This window comes from Xenopus laevis, chromosome 8L, assembly GCF_017654675.1.
Source record: "Xenopus laevis strain J_2021 chromosome 8L, Xenopus_laevis_v10.1, whole genome shotgun sequence".
NCBI classification, from domain to species: domain Eukaryota; kingdom Metazoa; phylum Chordata; class Amphibia; order Anura; family Pipidae; genus Xenopus; species Xenopus laevis.
In genome coordinates this window covers 877,101-892,941 of record NC_054385.1, presented here as the reverse complement: position 1 = coordinate 892,941, position 15,841 = coordinate 877,101, and the positions used below count along the sequence as shown (strand labels likewise).

At 46.3% G+C, this 15,841-nt stretch overlaps 2 protein-coding genes across 11 annotated transcripts; one reads left to right on the top strand and one right to left on the bottom strand.

Annotated features, from left to right (window-relative positions):
• Positions 1-2,312: 2,312 nt before the first annotated feature.
• LOC108698840 (CXXC-type zinc finger protein 1) lies at positions 2,313-8,531 on the bottom strand. Of its 5 annotated transcripts, none has more exons than XM_041572238.1 (14): positions 8,401-8,531; positions 7,693-7,802; positions 7,399-7,499; positions 6,899-7,038; positions 6,004-6,165; positions 5,755-5,910; positions 5,564-5,671; positions 5,123-5,307; positions 4,778-4,985; positions 4,510-4,620; positions 4,350-4,399; positions 4,004-4,100; positions 3,773-3,925; positions 2,313-3,433 (listed from the first exon to the last, which is right to left on the bottom strand). In XM_041572238.1, the coding sequence occupies exons 1-14, from the start codon at positions 8,401-8,403 to the stop codon at positions 3,287-3,289; spliced, it is 1,731 nt and encodes a 576-aa protein (XP_041428172.1). In that variant the 5' UTR covers positions 8,404-8,531; the 3' UTR covers positions 2,313-3,286. The 5 variants fall into 5 exon arrangements, with proteins under 5 accessions (XP_041428172.1, XP_041428174.1, XP_041428173.1 ...); XM_041572240.1 differs by having other exon boundaries at positions 5,123-5,304; XM_041572239.1 differs by having other exon boundaries at positions 6,004-6,162.
• Positions 8,532-9,543: 1,012 nt separating this feature from the next.
• Positions 9,544-14,423, top strand: LOC108698100 (myoD family inhibitor domain-containing protein-like). Of its 6 annotated transcripts, none has more exons than XM_018229339.2 (5): positions 9,574-9,712; positions 12,508-12,617; positions 12,707-12,847; positions 13,208-13,488; positions 14,066-14,423. In XM_018229339.2, the coding sequence occupies exons 2-4, from the start codon at positions 12,515-12,517 to the stop codon at positions 13,477-13,479; spliced, it is 516 nt and encodes a 171-aa protein (XP_018084828.1). In that variant the 5' UTR covers positions 9,574-9,712; positions 12,508-12,514; the 3' UTR covers positions 13,480-13,488; positions 14,066-14,423. The 6 variants fall into 6 exon arrangements, with proteins under 6 accessions (XP_041428177.1, XP_018084828.1, XP_018084827.1 ...); XM_018229338.2 differs by having other exon boundaries at positions 14,062-14,423; XM_041572243.1 differs by having other exon boundaries at positions 9,544-9,668; positions 13,208-14,423.
• Positions 14,424-15,841: the final 1,418 nt, after the last annotated feature.

Genomic DNA, 15,841 nt, shown 5'->3' with positions numbered 1-15,841 from the left:
TGGGCCCCAGAACTGCTACAGACAACATGTGTGGCCCTTCATATTCCCTGCAGTCACAACTGGGCCCTGTAGTGTTTGTGCCTGAGGCAATAGTGGGGCCCGTGCTTCCAGCTAGCCGTCTACTCACACTCTTTATGGATAGGGTTGCCACCTTTTCTGGCAAAAAATAACGGCCTTCCTATATATTTATCTTTATTCCCTATTAATAACATTGGGATCACTGACCATCCTATATATTTATTTTTATTCCCTATTAATAACATTGGGATCACTGACCTTCCTATATATTTATCTTTATTCCCTATTAATAACATTGGGATCACTGGCCTTCCTATATATTTATCTTTATTCCCTATTAATAACATTGGGATCACTGACCTTCCTATATATTTATCTTTATTCCCTATTAATAACATTGGGATCACCGACCTTCCTATATATTTATCTTTATTCCCTATTAATAACATTGGGATCAGCGACCTTCCTATATATTTATCTTTATTCCCTATTAATAACATTGGGATCACTGACCTTCCTATATATTTATCTGTATTCCCTATTAATAACATTGGGATCACTGACCTTCCTATACATTTATCTTTATTCCCTATTAATAACATTGGGATCACTGGCCTTCCTATATATTTATCTTTATTCCCTATTAATAACATTGTGATCACTGACCTTCCTATATATTTATCTTTATTCCCTATTAATAACATTGGGATCACTGACCTTCCTATATATTTATCTTTATTCCCTATTAATAACATTGGGATTACTGAACTTCCTATACATTTATCTTTATTCCCTATTAATAAGATTGGGATTACTGAACTTCCTATACATTTATCTTTATTCCCTATTAATAAGATTCGGATCAACCATCATTTTTACCAGCCAGGCCAGTAAAATACCAGCCAGGTGGCAACCCTATTTATGGGGTGGCCCTACCTGTCAATGCAGGATGCTTGGGGGTTCATCAAAGAGCTTCTAAACCTCCTGTCAGGCAAAGGAAGGGGACACAGATGGGGAAGGGGAGTCCTTCAAGCAGGGGCTATACTGTGCAGGCAGAACAGAAAAACAAGGGTGTAGAAAAAGGACAAGGTACTATGAAATGTAGCAGGACTGGAGTAGGACGGTGCAGTCGAATCTGCAGAATCTGGAACAGATCAGGAGTAGGTGAAGTTCAGTGCAGGACAGAACAGAGCAGAGGTAAGGTATAGTTAAGGTATCTATATCTTGTGCCTTTGGGTCCCTGATCCTAAAGAAGAGTATTGCTGATCTTCAGCATTCTGAACACTGAGGGATTGAGTTTCAGTTCCACTGGGTCCAGAGTGTTATGGTTGAGATAATCCTCCTTGCTAAAGGGCCATTGTTTGGCTTGAAACGTTGTAACTGTCCAGATCATAAAGCTAAAAAGTGGCATAAATAAATAAAGGCTTTTTAACAGAAATCCTTGATGGTGCTGTTTGCTACAGTTTGTTTGGATATTTGAAGTTGGTTGGAGTGGACACCGAATGACGTGCACCAGTTTTCCAATAAGAAATTGGAGTTCTTGGTGAGTACTGGCTTAATTGCTTTTTCATGCGATAATACTCCTGCCAATTTAACATACCAGAGATATAAACGACAGAAGAACGCGTGATGAGTATCTGGTTAGGGATGCACTGAACCCTCTAATTCAGTATTTGTCCAAATACTGTCCAAAAGTGGAGGAATTTCTAAAGTTTTTCATGCCTCCAGAGATGGGAACTTTACCCCAGTCTTTGTGAATGGAGCAGGGACGAATACAAAAATTAATTTTAAGGGTTAGAGCTTTGACACAAAAACATCCCACAGAGAAAAGTGTCAGAAGGGGACTTCCATATCCTCAGATGGCAGGTGACGACACTAAATACTTGGGGAAAGGTAAACATAACAGCAGCCATCTTTAGTTGCTGTTCTTAGTACTGGGAACTTTGGACACGCACAAGAGAATTGAATAGAGAGATCAGACAAAATGTTATATTTTGCCTTTTCCCCCTTTTGTGTGGCCTAGTCTTGGGACACAAAATTTTGAGACCAGAATTTGATCAAGATGAATTACACACTTATTTTAATTTTGCAGGAGTGGGGGCCATTTTTGGGTCCAAACCCACCTGTTAAACTGTCTCTGTTACAACATGTAGTATATAATTTGGCTGGCAGAGAGAGCTCCTGCAAAGTTTGGGACATGGGCCAAGGAAGCAGATAGGAGTACCATTCACACAGGGTCCTCCCATACTATCAGGCTCGGTATCTCGTCAGAGCGTAAGAACATTCCCAGACAGTTAAAAACAAGAGAGAGGTTTTATTGGCAAAATAATAGGAGCATATATATATAACATAAATAGCTGTAATTTTGTGGTACTTTCCCAACAACCCATTCCTGTCTGACCAACTCCATCGCCCCAAATGGCCCCGGGTGTTGCTCTGTGGCAAGGGCTGATGCTCTGCTAGCATTCATTCTATACCCCACCCGCGGTGGCCCCTATTTATAACTGCCTGACAGCCCCCTGCCTTTCTGCTTCAGTCTCTCATAAGGAGCAAACTCTGCCCAGACCCAGAATGTGATGGAAGCCAATTCTGTGAATTAGACGCACTTCAGCAGGTAACATATAACCAAATAGGATCTTATAGCTGCTGTGTGCTAGACTTCCTGTGATTGGACGATATCTTCACATACCTAGTGTATGGACTACAGACCTGGGAGCTGCCCTGTCTCAGATCCCCTGCAAACCCTGGAGCCATACACAGAACCTGAGTCCACAGTTGTCGTATATATTTCTTCTGCCCAGTGTAACTACATATGAAGGGGTCGTTCTGCATAGAATAAGGGGTGGGTTTCAGTCTCTGCCCTGGCACAGCCATCCACAAATGTGCTGGGCATAGTGTAGGAGGCACTGTATATAAGAGCATGGGTCCCTTTCGGTGATACCACAGAGGTAATAGGTTACATACGTGTGCACTGTTCTACACAAGCCTCTTAGCCAGAAGGATCCTTGTGGAACACACACACAGATATTGATATATACCCACGCCAACCTGCTGCTACCTGCTTCCGCACAACACATTCATGTCTCTGTGTCCCAAATGGCATGTGTCTGGCAATGTTGCCACTCACTGGCCCCATAATAAATCTCAGCTTCCCGTATACTAAAGTGTCCAATGAATCTGGATAAGAGAAATTAACCCAGTATACAAGAACCTCACGAATTCTATATAAAAATGGCAGCAATTCTGCTGCACAAATACAAAATCCTTCTCATCGCTCTGTGTGTGTGCGCAGGTCTGTGGTGACCGGGTCGTGTTGGATGGTCTGGTGCAACATGAGAGCGAGGAGGCCGGCCCGGTTAGTCATTGCCATTCGCATATTCCGTTCCTGCTCAAACAGTTCGTCCAGTTTGTACCACTGCAATGGGACAGAAAGAACAGCCACAACATGTTGAGGATTAAACAGATGCGCTTACATACACGGAATACAGACCTCACTGCCCCTACATCATATCTATGGTACAGACAAGAGCCACCTGGTGAGGGCCCCCTACTCTAATGCCAATGTACCCATATATTATTAGCTAACGAGAGTGACTATCCTACAAATCGATTTTCTATAGAAGTTTGTTCCCTTTATAGAGCTGTTGAGTAGTACATAGTAATAGTGGCACAACTTGTCTCGCTCGCCAGATACAGGTTCTCGGCCAGGCAGCCAGACATGAGTTTATGTGTAAATGGAATAGAAGTGAAGTACCAAGCGAACTCGCTCCAGATCCACCTCTGCGCGGCGAAGTTTCTCCCAGCAATAATGGCGGTTGCACTTTCTTTTGGGAACTCTGCAGAAATCCCCAGTCAGCTCAAAGACGTCTTTTACTATGGGGCAGCCACACACCTCATCCGCAGGCACCTAAAGACAAAACATGGGTCAGAAGGAGCAGGATGCAAATATCAGTCTTTGTTTAGTGAGGCCCCACTGCTACATTACCTTGGGGTCACGAGAATGCTCTGGGCACAGCACTTGGAGGCGCTTGCAGTAGGTCTTACTCTGCGGGTTGTATACGTCACAAAAGAGCCGCGTTGCTCTGGCAAAAATAAAAAATACAGACGAGATAGTGAGTGGACACTGAGCTTGTATGGGGCATGCATGGCTAATAAGTACTAGAATCGAGGGACTTCTAGTTATGCCAGGGCTGATCCAAAGAAAATGCATTGTGCCAATAGAAAGTGAGTAGGTTGGTAACAGGATGGAGTGAGGAGACTGAATACAGTAAGAAATCTATGGAGTGGCATGTTGGGGACAGATACAGACACAATAGAGTGACATTACTTACCCTTCAATCCGTGTGGGGTACATGGAGCCGAAGGAGGTCTGACTCTCATACTGGGGGACACAGAACACAAGAGAATGAAGATACAGTGCACCTACTGAATTGGCATAGCCCTAACTAAATGCCGCAGCCAATCAGAGTCAGAGCTTTGGACCCCACTCACCTTGGCATAACAGCGATCCATGTGCCGCAGAGCAACTTTGGGGTTGATGGGATGGCCACAAGAGACACAGAAGATTTGTAGGTCTGTATCATCACTGTCCCCTTCATTAGTCTGATGAAAGAAAGTGCAGGTTAGCAGTCCCCATACTCCACCTTATTCTACCCCTTAACTCCTCCCCCCTACTCCTCATGACACTGCAGCAAATATACTGCCAATTCTCACCCCCTGCAGGTAAGGAACACTGCAACGCACCAAGGTTCCTACTTACCTCTTCATCCTCGCGGATCTGCTGCTGTTTGGCTTTGCTGATTAGTGCCTCTAGTTCATGGAAGCGACTCTCCATGTTATGCAGTTTGGTTCTTGCCTGTTGCTGCTCCCTTCTGATCCGCTCAAGCAGCTTCTTCCCCTGCTCCTCTGCCACACACGGGCTCTGCTGCCACTGCTGGATGCGTTGAGGGAGGATCTCATAGATGCGACTGTAGGCAGAATATACATACATTTATTTATATATATATATATATATATATATATATATATATATATATATATCCATCCATCCATCCATCAGGGCTCTATGCGCCAGGTAATGTAGGAACAAGGGAAGGTTACTCACTTGGCTGCCAATTTCATGCCACAGTCATCGGAGCAGTACTTAGAGTTGGCCCTGGCTGGCTGCACACAACTGGGCCCTAGGCACTGGCGCAAGGATGAGAAGTCTCTGGTCTCCATTCGCTCTGAGTGTTTTGTTTTATCTTTGTGCCTCTGCTTTTGCTTATGTCTCTTGTACTTCTCATCCTTCTGAATAACAAGAAGCATAGTCACTGTGCCAGCTGTCTTACCATAAAGGCAAACGTAACCAGCAACAAATGGGCAAAGCCCAATATCCATGCACTTTCTATGTTGCCAAGATGGCTCTACAAGGTAAGTAGCAGCTAAAAGTCATCTGGGTGCTGTACATACACAATCACACCTTGCTCCCCCTTTAGGCTGGTCTCTGCACCCCATTGCAATGTGTGCCCCTGATGTCTCCCCCCAAACACTGTGGCATACAAACCTTTTTATCTGCCTTCTTCTCCCTCCTCTTCACGTGTTTCACTTTTACGGCTCTCTTCCTCATAACAGAGTCCATAAATGGTGTGCCTTCTGTGTCGCTGAGCCACGGCTGTGGAGACAGCACACGGATCAGAAGTGCTAGTAAGGAACCTTGTACAGAAATGCTGCTAATACTTGTGTAGGGAATCTCACCAGGTTCTGGTCATCAAAGGCTCCCCCGGCACACAGCTCCCGATAGAGTTCTGGGTCCAGCGGCAAATCATCATCAGACAGAGACCCGGCCAGGCTGCTCGGTTCCGGAGTGTCCCTGAACATGGACTGGTCGTCGTCTTTCACCCGCAGCATTTTCTGGAGGAGTTAGCAGAAATGAATAGACACCACAGTGGCAGGAGCGCAGCACTACAGCTCAGGGGGTGCATAGGAGGGGCAATTCTTACTTACCCTTGCCCTCACTTGGCACTGGCGCAACCGACACTTCTGCCGAATCTTATTAGGCCCCCCAAACTTCTTCATGTCTCTGCAGAAGTCACACTGGCCGCAGTCTTCTGTACGGCTGCACGCCTCACACTCCCCGCACATGCGAGCCGACCTCTTAATCTGCTGCTTTGATGGAAAGGCTAAGTCAGTATGGCAACGTGCGCTCACCCCAAATGACTTAACAACCCCATACCCGAATATCATAGGAACCAACTGCCATACAGTGTCCACCTATAAGGGTCAAGACCAGGGGGGACAAGGTAAAAGTCTTGTCACAAAAAGAAAGAAGGGAGAGAGAAATGTGGAAACACCCTTAGGTGCCCATAAAGAAGCGGTGACATTACCTTTTAGCGCCCCCCCCCCAACAAACAATTAAAAAGACCAAAATTGATTGAGGATACTGGAGTACTGTATGTTAATTATATGGAGCTAGGTCTTACTTGCCTATAATTATTTCCATCTTGTGGAGGTGGCACAGATTCTTTCTGTAGTTTCTGCCATTTCAGCCTATCATCATTGCCCACCTGCTGCACTCTCACAGCATCAGCATATGGGCAACATTGCATTATACAAGCAGCAGGAACAGCCCCCAAGTTTGCTTACAGACTGTACAGAGAGATACAATAAAACTATAACAGCATAAGTATTACCCTGTACTAAGCACAATTCAGCAGGAACAGTCCCCTAAGTTTGCTCATAGTCTGTACAGAGATATTCCATAAAACTATGGCAGCATAGGTATTCCCCTGTACTAAGCACAATTCAGCAGGAACAGCCCCCTAAGTTTGTTCATAGTTTGTACAGAGTGAGCACACACACATTAGTATGGCAGCTCAGTAAATACATTTCATGTACCTACCCGTGGTACTTTGTTACTGCTGGTGCTGCTTTTCTTCTTTTCATTTTTTGCAGTCTCTTCATTTTCATCCTTCTCTGTTTCTCTATCTCGCTCTTTGGACTTCTTGTGTCTGTATTTGATCTCAAGATGAGGGTGTTTCCCTGATACATAGGCAAAAGGCACAAACAACTTTATATATATTTAGCTGCCTCCATCCATACCAGGGCTGCCTCCCACATCCTCCAATTTTACTATAGTAGCTTCCTAATGAGTCATCTTATGTGCAACCCCCCTAATACAGACTGGCCTCACAGCAAAATTGTTTTCCACAGCCTCTCATCCTATCAGAACTGCTTGCAAAAGTCACATGCCTCAGGACTGCCCGACAGGCTGCTCTTCTACTAAAATCACCTCCCTGACTAGTGTAGCTCTTTACAATGGCCTGTTACTGTGCATTTGTAGCCAATAGCAGCGCTGGTCTTTAAAGCAGTGCCATCCCCCAGAAGCCCCTCACTACTCACCTCTGCACTGCATGCAGTACCACTCTCGTATGGCCTTTGCCATCTTCTCTGTGATGTTAATGCAGTGCCCATGGAACCATTCATTACAATGATCACAGCCGCTGCAAAGAGACAACCCAGGAGACTGAGCAGGAGACAGATCAGGCTGTGCTGGGCGCTGGGTCAGCTGGGGGGTATTATGGGATGTTAGCAGTGTTAGTGCCCCCTGTGCTGTGAATAATGCCACTAGGTGAGGGGTGTGCTATTTGCAGTGTGGTACCTAAATAGGAATGACTCCCCCCATATATTTCTTACATCATAAAGCAGTTGATATCCGGCTTGCGGCAGATGCAGTACACCGGGGCGTTCTCTCCATCCTCAGTGTCTCCGGCTGCAGTCAGGTCAGCGTCTGAAAACTCACTCTCCTGGGGCAAAAAGAACAAATGCCTCCCAGTCAGTGATCGGCATTCCAGCTGTTACACCATTACTACTCAATGGGACACACAGGGGCTGCTGGGAATTGTAGTACCCATTCATTGCACTATCCATGCTTCATGTGTGGTGATATAAGCACAACACCATGCCACTTATGCCATACGGGTGGCTGTGCCTGTAAGGGAACCCCAACTACTAAAGGGGACAAAAAGGGAATGCTCCTGTGCCATAGATTGTTAGCTCATGGATACCATTTCCTGCAGTTCCTGTGATGTACAAGCCCATGGTCACACATAAGTAACTAGGGGCCAGTTGACTGCTGCAGGGGTCGGACAGAGAGTGTTGCAGCTCTGGCCACTGTCACCCCCAGGCCATGGATTTGTGCCAATGCTGGGACCCACCTGAGCCTCGTACCATGGGACATGAGGGGGCGTTATACAACTAATGCCCCACTGACGGGGCTGCCGGCTCTTTCCCTCCCCTCAAGGACTGGAACCCCCCCACCAGAAGGTACTTTATCCCCGGCCACAGCCTCCTTCCATTCAATAATCCCCCATACACACAGCACATCGATTATTATTGTCTCACCATATCTCCTCCCGTAGCAACATACACTTCCGCTTCCGGGTCGCACTGCCAGACGCACGCACGCACCGACGTACGCACCTCGTGACTAGCACTGAGCCGCAGGAGGCGGAAGTCATTGAGAGAGAGCTGATTATGGGGGAGTCAGTGGGGTTGGGGAATGAAAGAAGGCAGAGATGCGTGTAGATGGGGCCAGTATAATAAAATAATAAAGTTCAGTATAGACAATGGTCAGAGACAGGGGCCTCAGGTGCTGCTGAGTCCGGGATGAGAGGCCTGGGAAAGTGGAGCTGCACAAAGGGCTCTGGGGCTGGAGGCGGAGCTAAGAGTGACCCAGTGGCCCCTGAGAGAGGGACTGTTACATAGTCTGGAGTGAGAGTGTTGGGGCCCTGAGAGAGGAACTGTTACATAGTCTGGAATAAGAGTGATGGGGCCCCTGAGAGAGGAACTGTTTTATAGTCTGGAGTGATGGGGCCCCTGAGAGAGGGACTGTTAGTCGGGAGTGAGAGTGATGGGGCTCCTGAGAGAGGAACTGTTTTATAGTCTGGAGTGAGAGTGATGGGGCCCCTGAGAGAGGGACTGTTACATAGTCTGGAGTGAGAGTGTTGGGGACCCTGAGAGAGGGACTGTTACATAGTCTGGAGTGAGAGTGATGGGGCCCCTGAGAGAGGGACTGTTACATAGTCTGGAGTGAGAGTGTTGGGGACCCTGAGAGAGGGACTGTTACATAGTCTGGAGTGAGAGTTATGGGGCCCCTGAGAGAGGGATTGTTACATAGTCTGGAGTGAGAGTGTTGGGGACCCTGAGAGAGGGACTGTTACATAGTCTGGAGTGAGAGTGTTGGGCCCCTGAGAGAGGAACTGTTTTATAGTCTGGAGTGAGAGTGATGGGGCCCCTGAGAGAGGGACTGTTTCATAGTCTGGAGTGAGAGTGTTGGGGCCCCTGAGAGAGGGACTGTTACATAGTCTGGAGTGAGAGTGTTGGGCCCCTGAGAAGGACACTCATTGAATGAAGACCGGGCCCCTAGCTCAGTGCCAGTATGTTCCCACACAGGGTATTGCTGGGTTGGGAGCAGGTGTTCCAATGTGTGTGCGCCCCCACAGGTGTTACCATTGCCCATTGTATGTCAGTGAGTGAGACCCCCAACTCTATCCAGGGGCCCCCGAGTCATGTATTTTATGGTTGGCCCCCCAGAGATTGGGCCATTGGATCAGATGGTGGCATTGCAGCCAGAGTTGCTGTGAATTTGCTCAATTACTGAATCCCAGCAGGTATGACATCAGTGTGGAACAGCGCGTGTCACTAGGGATTGTGTGTAAGTATGAGTAATGCAGTGAGCGTGATTAACTCTCCGCATTGCATCTCTCGTCTGTCTGCAAACTGCAAATGCTTCTAAGTGCAACCTCCCCCGGGCGCAGGGAATGTGCTTTATACTGTACTTATGTCTGTGTGAAACCGTACTGCTTGCGCTTTAGTGTACCAACCCTCCTACACCTGTGTCTCACTCCCCCCCCCCCAGCAGTTTTACCCTCATACTTATGGCACCTCCTCCCATATGTATAAATACAAATATACAGAGCAGGAATGTTCTGGGCACACTATAAGCTATACCCTCATACTGTACTGTCTAAGGGAATCTATATGGCACCTCCTCCTCCCATATGTATAAATACAAATATACAGAGAAGGAATGTTCTGGGCACACAATAAGCTATACCCACATACTGTACTGGCTAAGGGAATCAATATGGCACCTCCTCCCATATGTATAAATACAAATATACAGAGAAGGAATATGCAAATCAACAAAAGAGCTGAGAGAAAGCAAACGAAGAGGCAGAACTTGCTGCTAAGTGCTCTTTATTGCACACAACATGTTTCGGGCCCAAAGCCCTTTATCAAGTGGGCCCGAAACATGTTGTGTGCAATAAAGAGCACTTAGCAGCAAGTTCTGCCTCTTCGTTTGCTTTCTCTCAGCTCTTTTGTTGATTTGCATATATCCTACACCTGGAGCGGGGGTGCCTTGCTGAGATTGAGAGCATAGCTGCCAGTTCCCCAGTCATCCTGTTTTATTATACAGAGAAGGAATGTTCTGGGCACACAATAAGGTATACCCTCATACTGTACTGTCTAAGGGAATCAATATGGCACCTCCTGCCTCTCATATGTATAAATACAAATATACAGAGAAGGAATGTTCTGGGCACACAATAAGCTATACCCTCATACTGTACTGTCTAAGGGAATCAATATGGCACCTCCTCCCATATGTATAAATACAAATATACAGAGAAGGAATGTTCTGGGCACACAATAAGCTATACCCTCATACTGTACTGTCTAAGGGAATCAATATGGCACCTCCTCCTCCCATATGTATAAATACAAATATACAGAGAAGGAATGTTCTGGGCACACAGTAATCTATACCCTCATAATGTACAGGGTGGGAGAGGGATAAGTGGGGCAGAGGCTGCTCCTGTGTTTCCTGTTGTTCTGTCTAATCAGTGTTTTCCCTACTGAGGTGATGCTTCCCCTCTCCGTTGCTCTTTCCATGCCCCCCCCTGGCAGGGATCAGGATGCACTGACGCCAGAGCTGCTGCTTTAATAACACACTTTAGAGTAAGTGGATGTGAGTGACAGACAAAGGGTGTGAAGGCTTTGTGCTCTGGCAGGGAGAGGGCTGTTGGTGGGGCCTGGGATAAGGAGTGGACTGAATAGCAAATAAAGGTAAGAAATGGGCCTGGGGGGGGGATATAATGATAATGATGTGGTGTAGCATCACTTCCAGGAGTCCCGCCTTGTTCTGCACCTCCAGTGTAATAAGCGGCAGGTGCATGTTTACTTGTGAGTGCACACTGACAGGTATGAGAGGGAATGTGCCACAGGGGTGAATACTGTACAGGTGTGTGTCAGAGGGAATACTGACAGCAGGTGTGCAACAGGTGTACAAGATGGAACACAAACAGTTGTGGAGTGGGGGGACAGGTGTGCAAGAGCACGGGGTGAATGGGAGAAGGAGAGATGCTTGTTGGGCAGGGGAGGAGGAGTATTATAGTATTAGTATATCCAGCATTCTTACTGCTGACTTTGAGGTAAGGAGACTGCTGGCACAGAAAAGCACTGCATGGTACATGGAGCAGCCCTCCTGCAGGTGAGGAGAGGATTCCATGGCGAGTGTAGGCCCTCCTGCGATGGTGCCCATTTCTTTGCTTGGTGATACTCTTGGTGATGCACAGACGGCAAAATGCTTTCGAGGAAGTGCGAATCCCACAAATTCATTTATAATTCATTGTGCCCGAATGTGCAGGAACGGTTCTTCCAACCATTGTATCTGCCCCCAATTTCTCACTGAGATATTTATCCTACGGCATACACCTGGGGTAACTCAAGCTGTACCCACATACTGGATTTAGGGAAACAGTATGGCAGCTCTGAGGCAGATTATATATATATATATATATATATATATATATATATATATACATACATACATATATATATATACATATATATACATACATACATACATATATATACACATATATATACACATACATATATATACACATATATATACACATACATATATATACACATATATATACACATACATATATATACACATACATATATATATATATATATATATATATATATATACACACACATATATATATATATGTACACATAATGAATGTTGTGCACAAAAGGCTATTTAGGGCTAGGGAACCCTCACTGCCAGTCCCAGTACAATGAGCACAAGAACAGTCCATTCATGCAGTGTATTTTCCCCCTGTGTGTACTCATGGCAAGTGTATAAATGGATCTCTATTCTGCTTCCCTGCAGTTACATGTCCCTAGCTCCTGACTCTTATTCCCTTGCTGGGGGAGCAAGTTACTGACCCAGAGGAAGTGCCAGAATTTCTGCTTTTTATTGGGCATGGCTCTTAATTAGTGGAATGTGGGCCCTTCTGTGCATGCAGAGAGAGTGACAAGTGAGAGACCCCCAGGTCCCACTGAAGCATTCAACCAAGCCAGTCCCACAGGGGCAGTTAAGGGGGATGCTGAGCAGTAGCTTTACCCCCCTCTCTTTTCTATCTCTCGCAGTGCCATTATGAGTGAGGGGCATTCTGGCAGCTTTGATGCATCACTCCGAACTCCCTTGCAACTTCCAGCTGGAAATAATCCCACGTTGGAACCCCCTGAGATGGATCAAGGTACCATGTTGGGCTCTTCAGGGGCAGGAGGAGGGCGATGGGTGGGAGCAGTGTTACTGTATCCAGGCATTGTCCTGTGTTCAATACAGATACAGACAGGCTGGAGAATGATCCCCCACTCAGCCCAGAACCCAGCTGCTCCAAACACAAGAATCGGGGCTCCTCCAGGAGGAAGAAAGGCCAGGAACGCAAACTGTCAGCCAGCCACATAGAACAAGCAGCAGGCGATGGTAGGTCTGGTTGGCTTGGTATGTGTACGAGGGGTTGGTAGGTGGGTGGGGGTACATGCACATGGAGGAAGGGAGTATATTAGGAGATGTTAGTCAGGGGTTCAATTGTGTTGGAATAGTTATCCCAGGGGAGTAAGATCAGCTTGTATCTGGGTAAGTAGTTATGGAATGATGAATTGGGATTTGTTGGTTAGGAGGTGAGTAGTGAATAATTATTTGATGGGGTGGGTAGTATATTGGGGTTGAATACGACTGAATAGTAAAGGTATGGTTATCGGTAAGAATTGGTTAGTTGGGTAGACATTGAGTAGAGAGAGGGGAGAAACCTGTGTGTTTAACCTTCTCCTCTTTCCCTGCCAGTGTCAGATCTCTCTGCATCTCTGTTCCTGGCCTGTCTCTTCTGCCACTTCTCTGACTGTCTCGTCCTGCTCCCTGGGACTTGTGACCTGGGACTGCGCAGTCTCTGCTTCTCACCATCTCCCTCGAGCTGTCTCTCATCCTTCCCTGATCTCTGCTGCTGTCTCTCTCCTTCTGCCTGTTCCAACACAGACTGTGGCTGCCTGGATGTGTGCCAGCATACAGCCGAGTGCCTAGAGTTGGCCATGGAGGTCTCCGAGATGTGCTACCGCTGACTAAACTGGGTACCCCCTGTCTGTTTGTGTGTGCTTGCTGCTCACCCCCACTCATGCCATGTAACTAACCTTATAACACAATGCAATAATACTGGGCAGCCTTATAGGCTCTGCTGGGTAAGGGAATTTGTCAGGGACCATTGCCCGTGGCTAGGGTTGCCATCTGGCCGGTAAAAACGAGGGATGATCCCAATGTTATTAATAGGGAAAAAAGCTAAATTTATAGGAAGGCCGGTAGTTTTTTCCAGAAAAGGTGGCAACCCTACCTGTGGCACAGAGCTAACAGTCCATTGTCTGTGGCCCAGGGAATCCCTGCTCCTTAGAGCTAACAGTCTATTGTAGCAAAGGAAATCCCTGCTTGTTAGAGCTAACAATTATTGTCTGTGCCCCAGGGAATCCCTGCACCTTAGAGCTAACAGTCTACCAGTGCAAGTGAAAGCTAGCATAGAGGTATAGGGGACAATATTGCTAAGCAGACCCAACTCCTATCCTTCTGACTGGCTGGGTGCTATAATTATGGGTGCATGCAGTGTGGCTGATGGGGCCCTCAGGTTGTGGAGTAACTTTTTTTGTGTTTGTTAGACAGCTGTGCTCTTTGTCTCCTGGCCGGGCTCTTCTGTGAGGCCTCCATATTGTGCTCTGCCCTGTTGGCCTGTGTGAGCTGCGGGCTCTGCAGTGACAGGTCCCCGTGCTGCTCTGCATCTCCCGACGGTCTGGGCTGTACTTCTGTGGGGAACGGCTCGTGCGACTGCGACTGTGTGACGGCAAGTGAAGGGTGTCGTTCTTCCGACTGTCTGGATCTGTGCCTGGAGTGCTGCGCTCTCTGCTTCCCCTCCTGACCAGCATGATGCCCACCAGCCATGTAAAGCCTGGGGCACAACCACTGCCGCATGTGTCTATTTCCTCTGTCCGACAAACATAATAAACATGAACTTTCTTACCCACATCTGTTTCCCTCTCACATTATTTCCCTTTAGACCAGCGGGGGGAGCCACTGCCCTTCCTGCCCCCACCCTCCCCTCTGTATCAGATGGTAAAGCCCTTACCCACCCTACATCAAAGCCATGCCAGCATGTGGCACCTTCTCTACTGGAAATGGGGGGTCTGAGAGCTTCTTACAGAGACACAATCACCTCTGCCCTCATCATCATCTCTATATTGAACTGGGGCTACACAAAAAAATAGCTCCCAATCAGATACACAGGGAAAGAATGTTCTGGGCACACAATAAGCTATACCCTCATACTGTACTGTCTAAGGGAATCAATATGGCACCTCCTCCTCCCATATGTATAAATACAAATATACAGAGAAGGAATGTTCTGGGCACACAATAAGCTATACCCTCATACTGTACTGTCTAAGGGAATCAATATGGCACCTCCCTCCTCCCATATGTATAAATACAAATATACAGAGAAGGAATGTTCTGGGCACACAAAAAGCTATAAAACTAGGGGGGATTGTGGATACACACCTAAGGCCAATTTCAAAAAGTTTAAAGCCCTGTCTAAATGATTCAAGTAAATATGCAAGTGCATGTAATTTTGAAACAGGGTTTTTTTTGTTACAAAGTTATGATCATAATATTGATAAGCCACCATACCACGTCAAGGTAAAACCCCACATGGTGGTCCCTAACTTATTTATCTTTAGTCATAGTAAAACACAATAAGCTATACCCTCATACTGTACTGTCTAAGGGAATCAATATGGCACCTCCTCCTCCCATATGTATAAATACAAATATACAGAGAAGGATTGTTCTGGGCACACAATAAGCTATACCCTCATACTGTACTGTCTAAGGGAATCAATATGGCACCTCCTCCCATATGTATAAATACAAATATACAGAGAAGGAATGTTCTGGGCACACAATAATCTATACCCTCATACTGTACTGTCTAAGGGAATCAATATGGCACCTCCTCCCATATGTATAAATACAAATATACAGAGAAGGAATGTTCTGGGCACACAATAAGCTATACCCTCATACTGTACTGTCTAAGGGAATCAATATGGCACCTCCTCCCATATGTATAAATACAAATATACAGAGAAGGAATGTTCTGGGCACACAATAAGCTATGCCCTCATACTGTACTGTCTAAGGGAATCAATATGGCACCTCCTCCTCCCATATGTGTAAATACAAATATACAGAGAAGGACTGTTCTGGGCACACAATAAGCTATACCCTCATACTGTACTGTCTAAGGGAATCAATATGGCACCTCCTCCTCCCATATGTATAAATACAAATATACAGAGAAGGAATGTCCTGGGCACACAATAAGCTATACCCTCATACTGCACTGTCTAATGGAATCAATATGGCACCTCCTTCTCCCATACA

What these genes read in the sequence shown, in the direction of transcription:
- LOC108698100 (XM_041572243.1), top strand. Translation starts at nt 12,515, where the DNA reads ATGAGTGAGGGGCATTCTGGCAGCTTTGATGCATCACTCCGAACTCCC. An exon ending in ACCCCCTGAGATGGATCAAG is followed by an intron (nt 12,618 to 12,706) that starts GTACCATGTTGG and finishes TGTTCAATACAG; the next exon opens with ATACAGACAGGCTGGAGAAT. An exon ending in AGAACAAGCAGCAGGCGATG is followed by an intron (nt 12,848 to 13,207) that starts GTAGGTCTGGTT and finishes TTTCCCTGCCAG; the next exon opens with TGTCAGATCTCTCTGCATCT.
- LOC108698840 (XM_041572238.1), bottom strand. An exon ending in CCTTTGATGACCAGAACCTG is followed by an intron (nt 5,672 to 5,754) that starts GTGAGATTCCCT and finishes CTGTCTCCACAG; the next exon opens with CCGTGGCTCAGCGACACAGA. An exon ending in TGGATCGCTGTTATGCCAAG is followed by an intron (nt 4,400 to 4,509) that starts GTGAGTGGGGTC and finishes TGTGTCCCCCAG; the next exon opens with TATGAGAGTCAGACCTCCTT.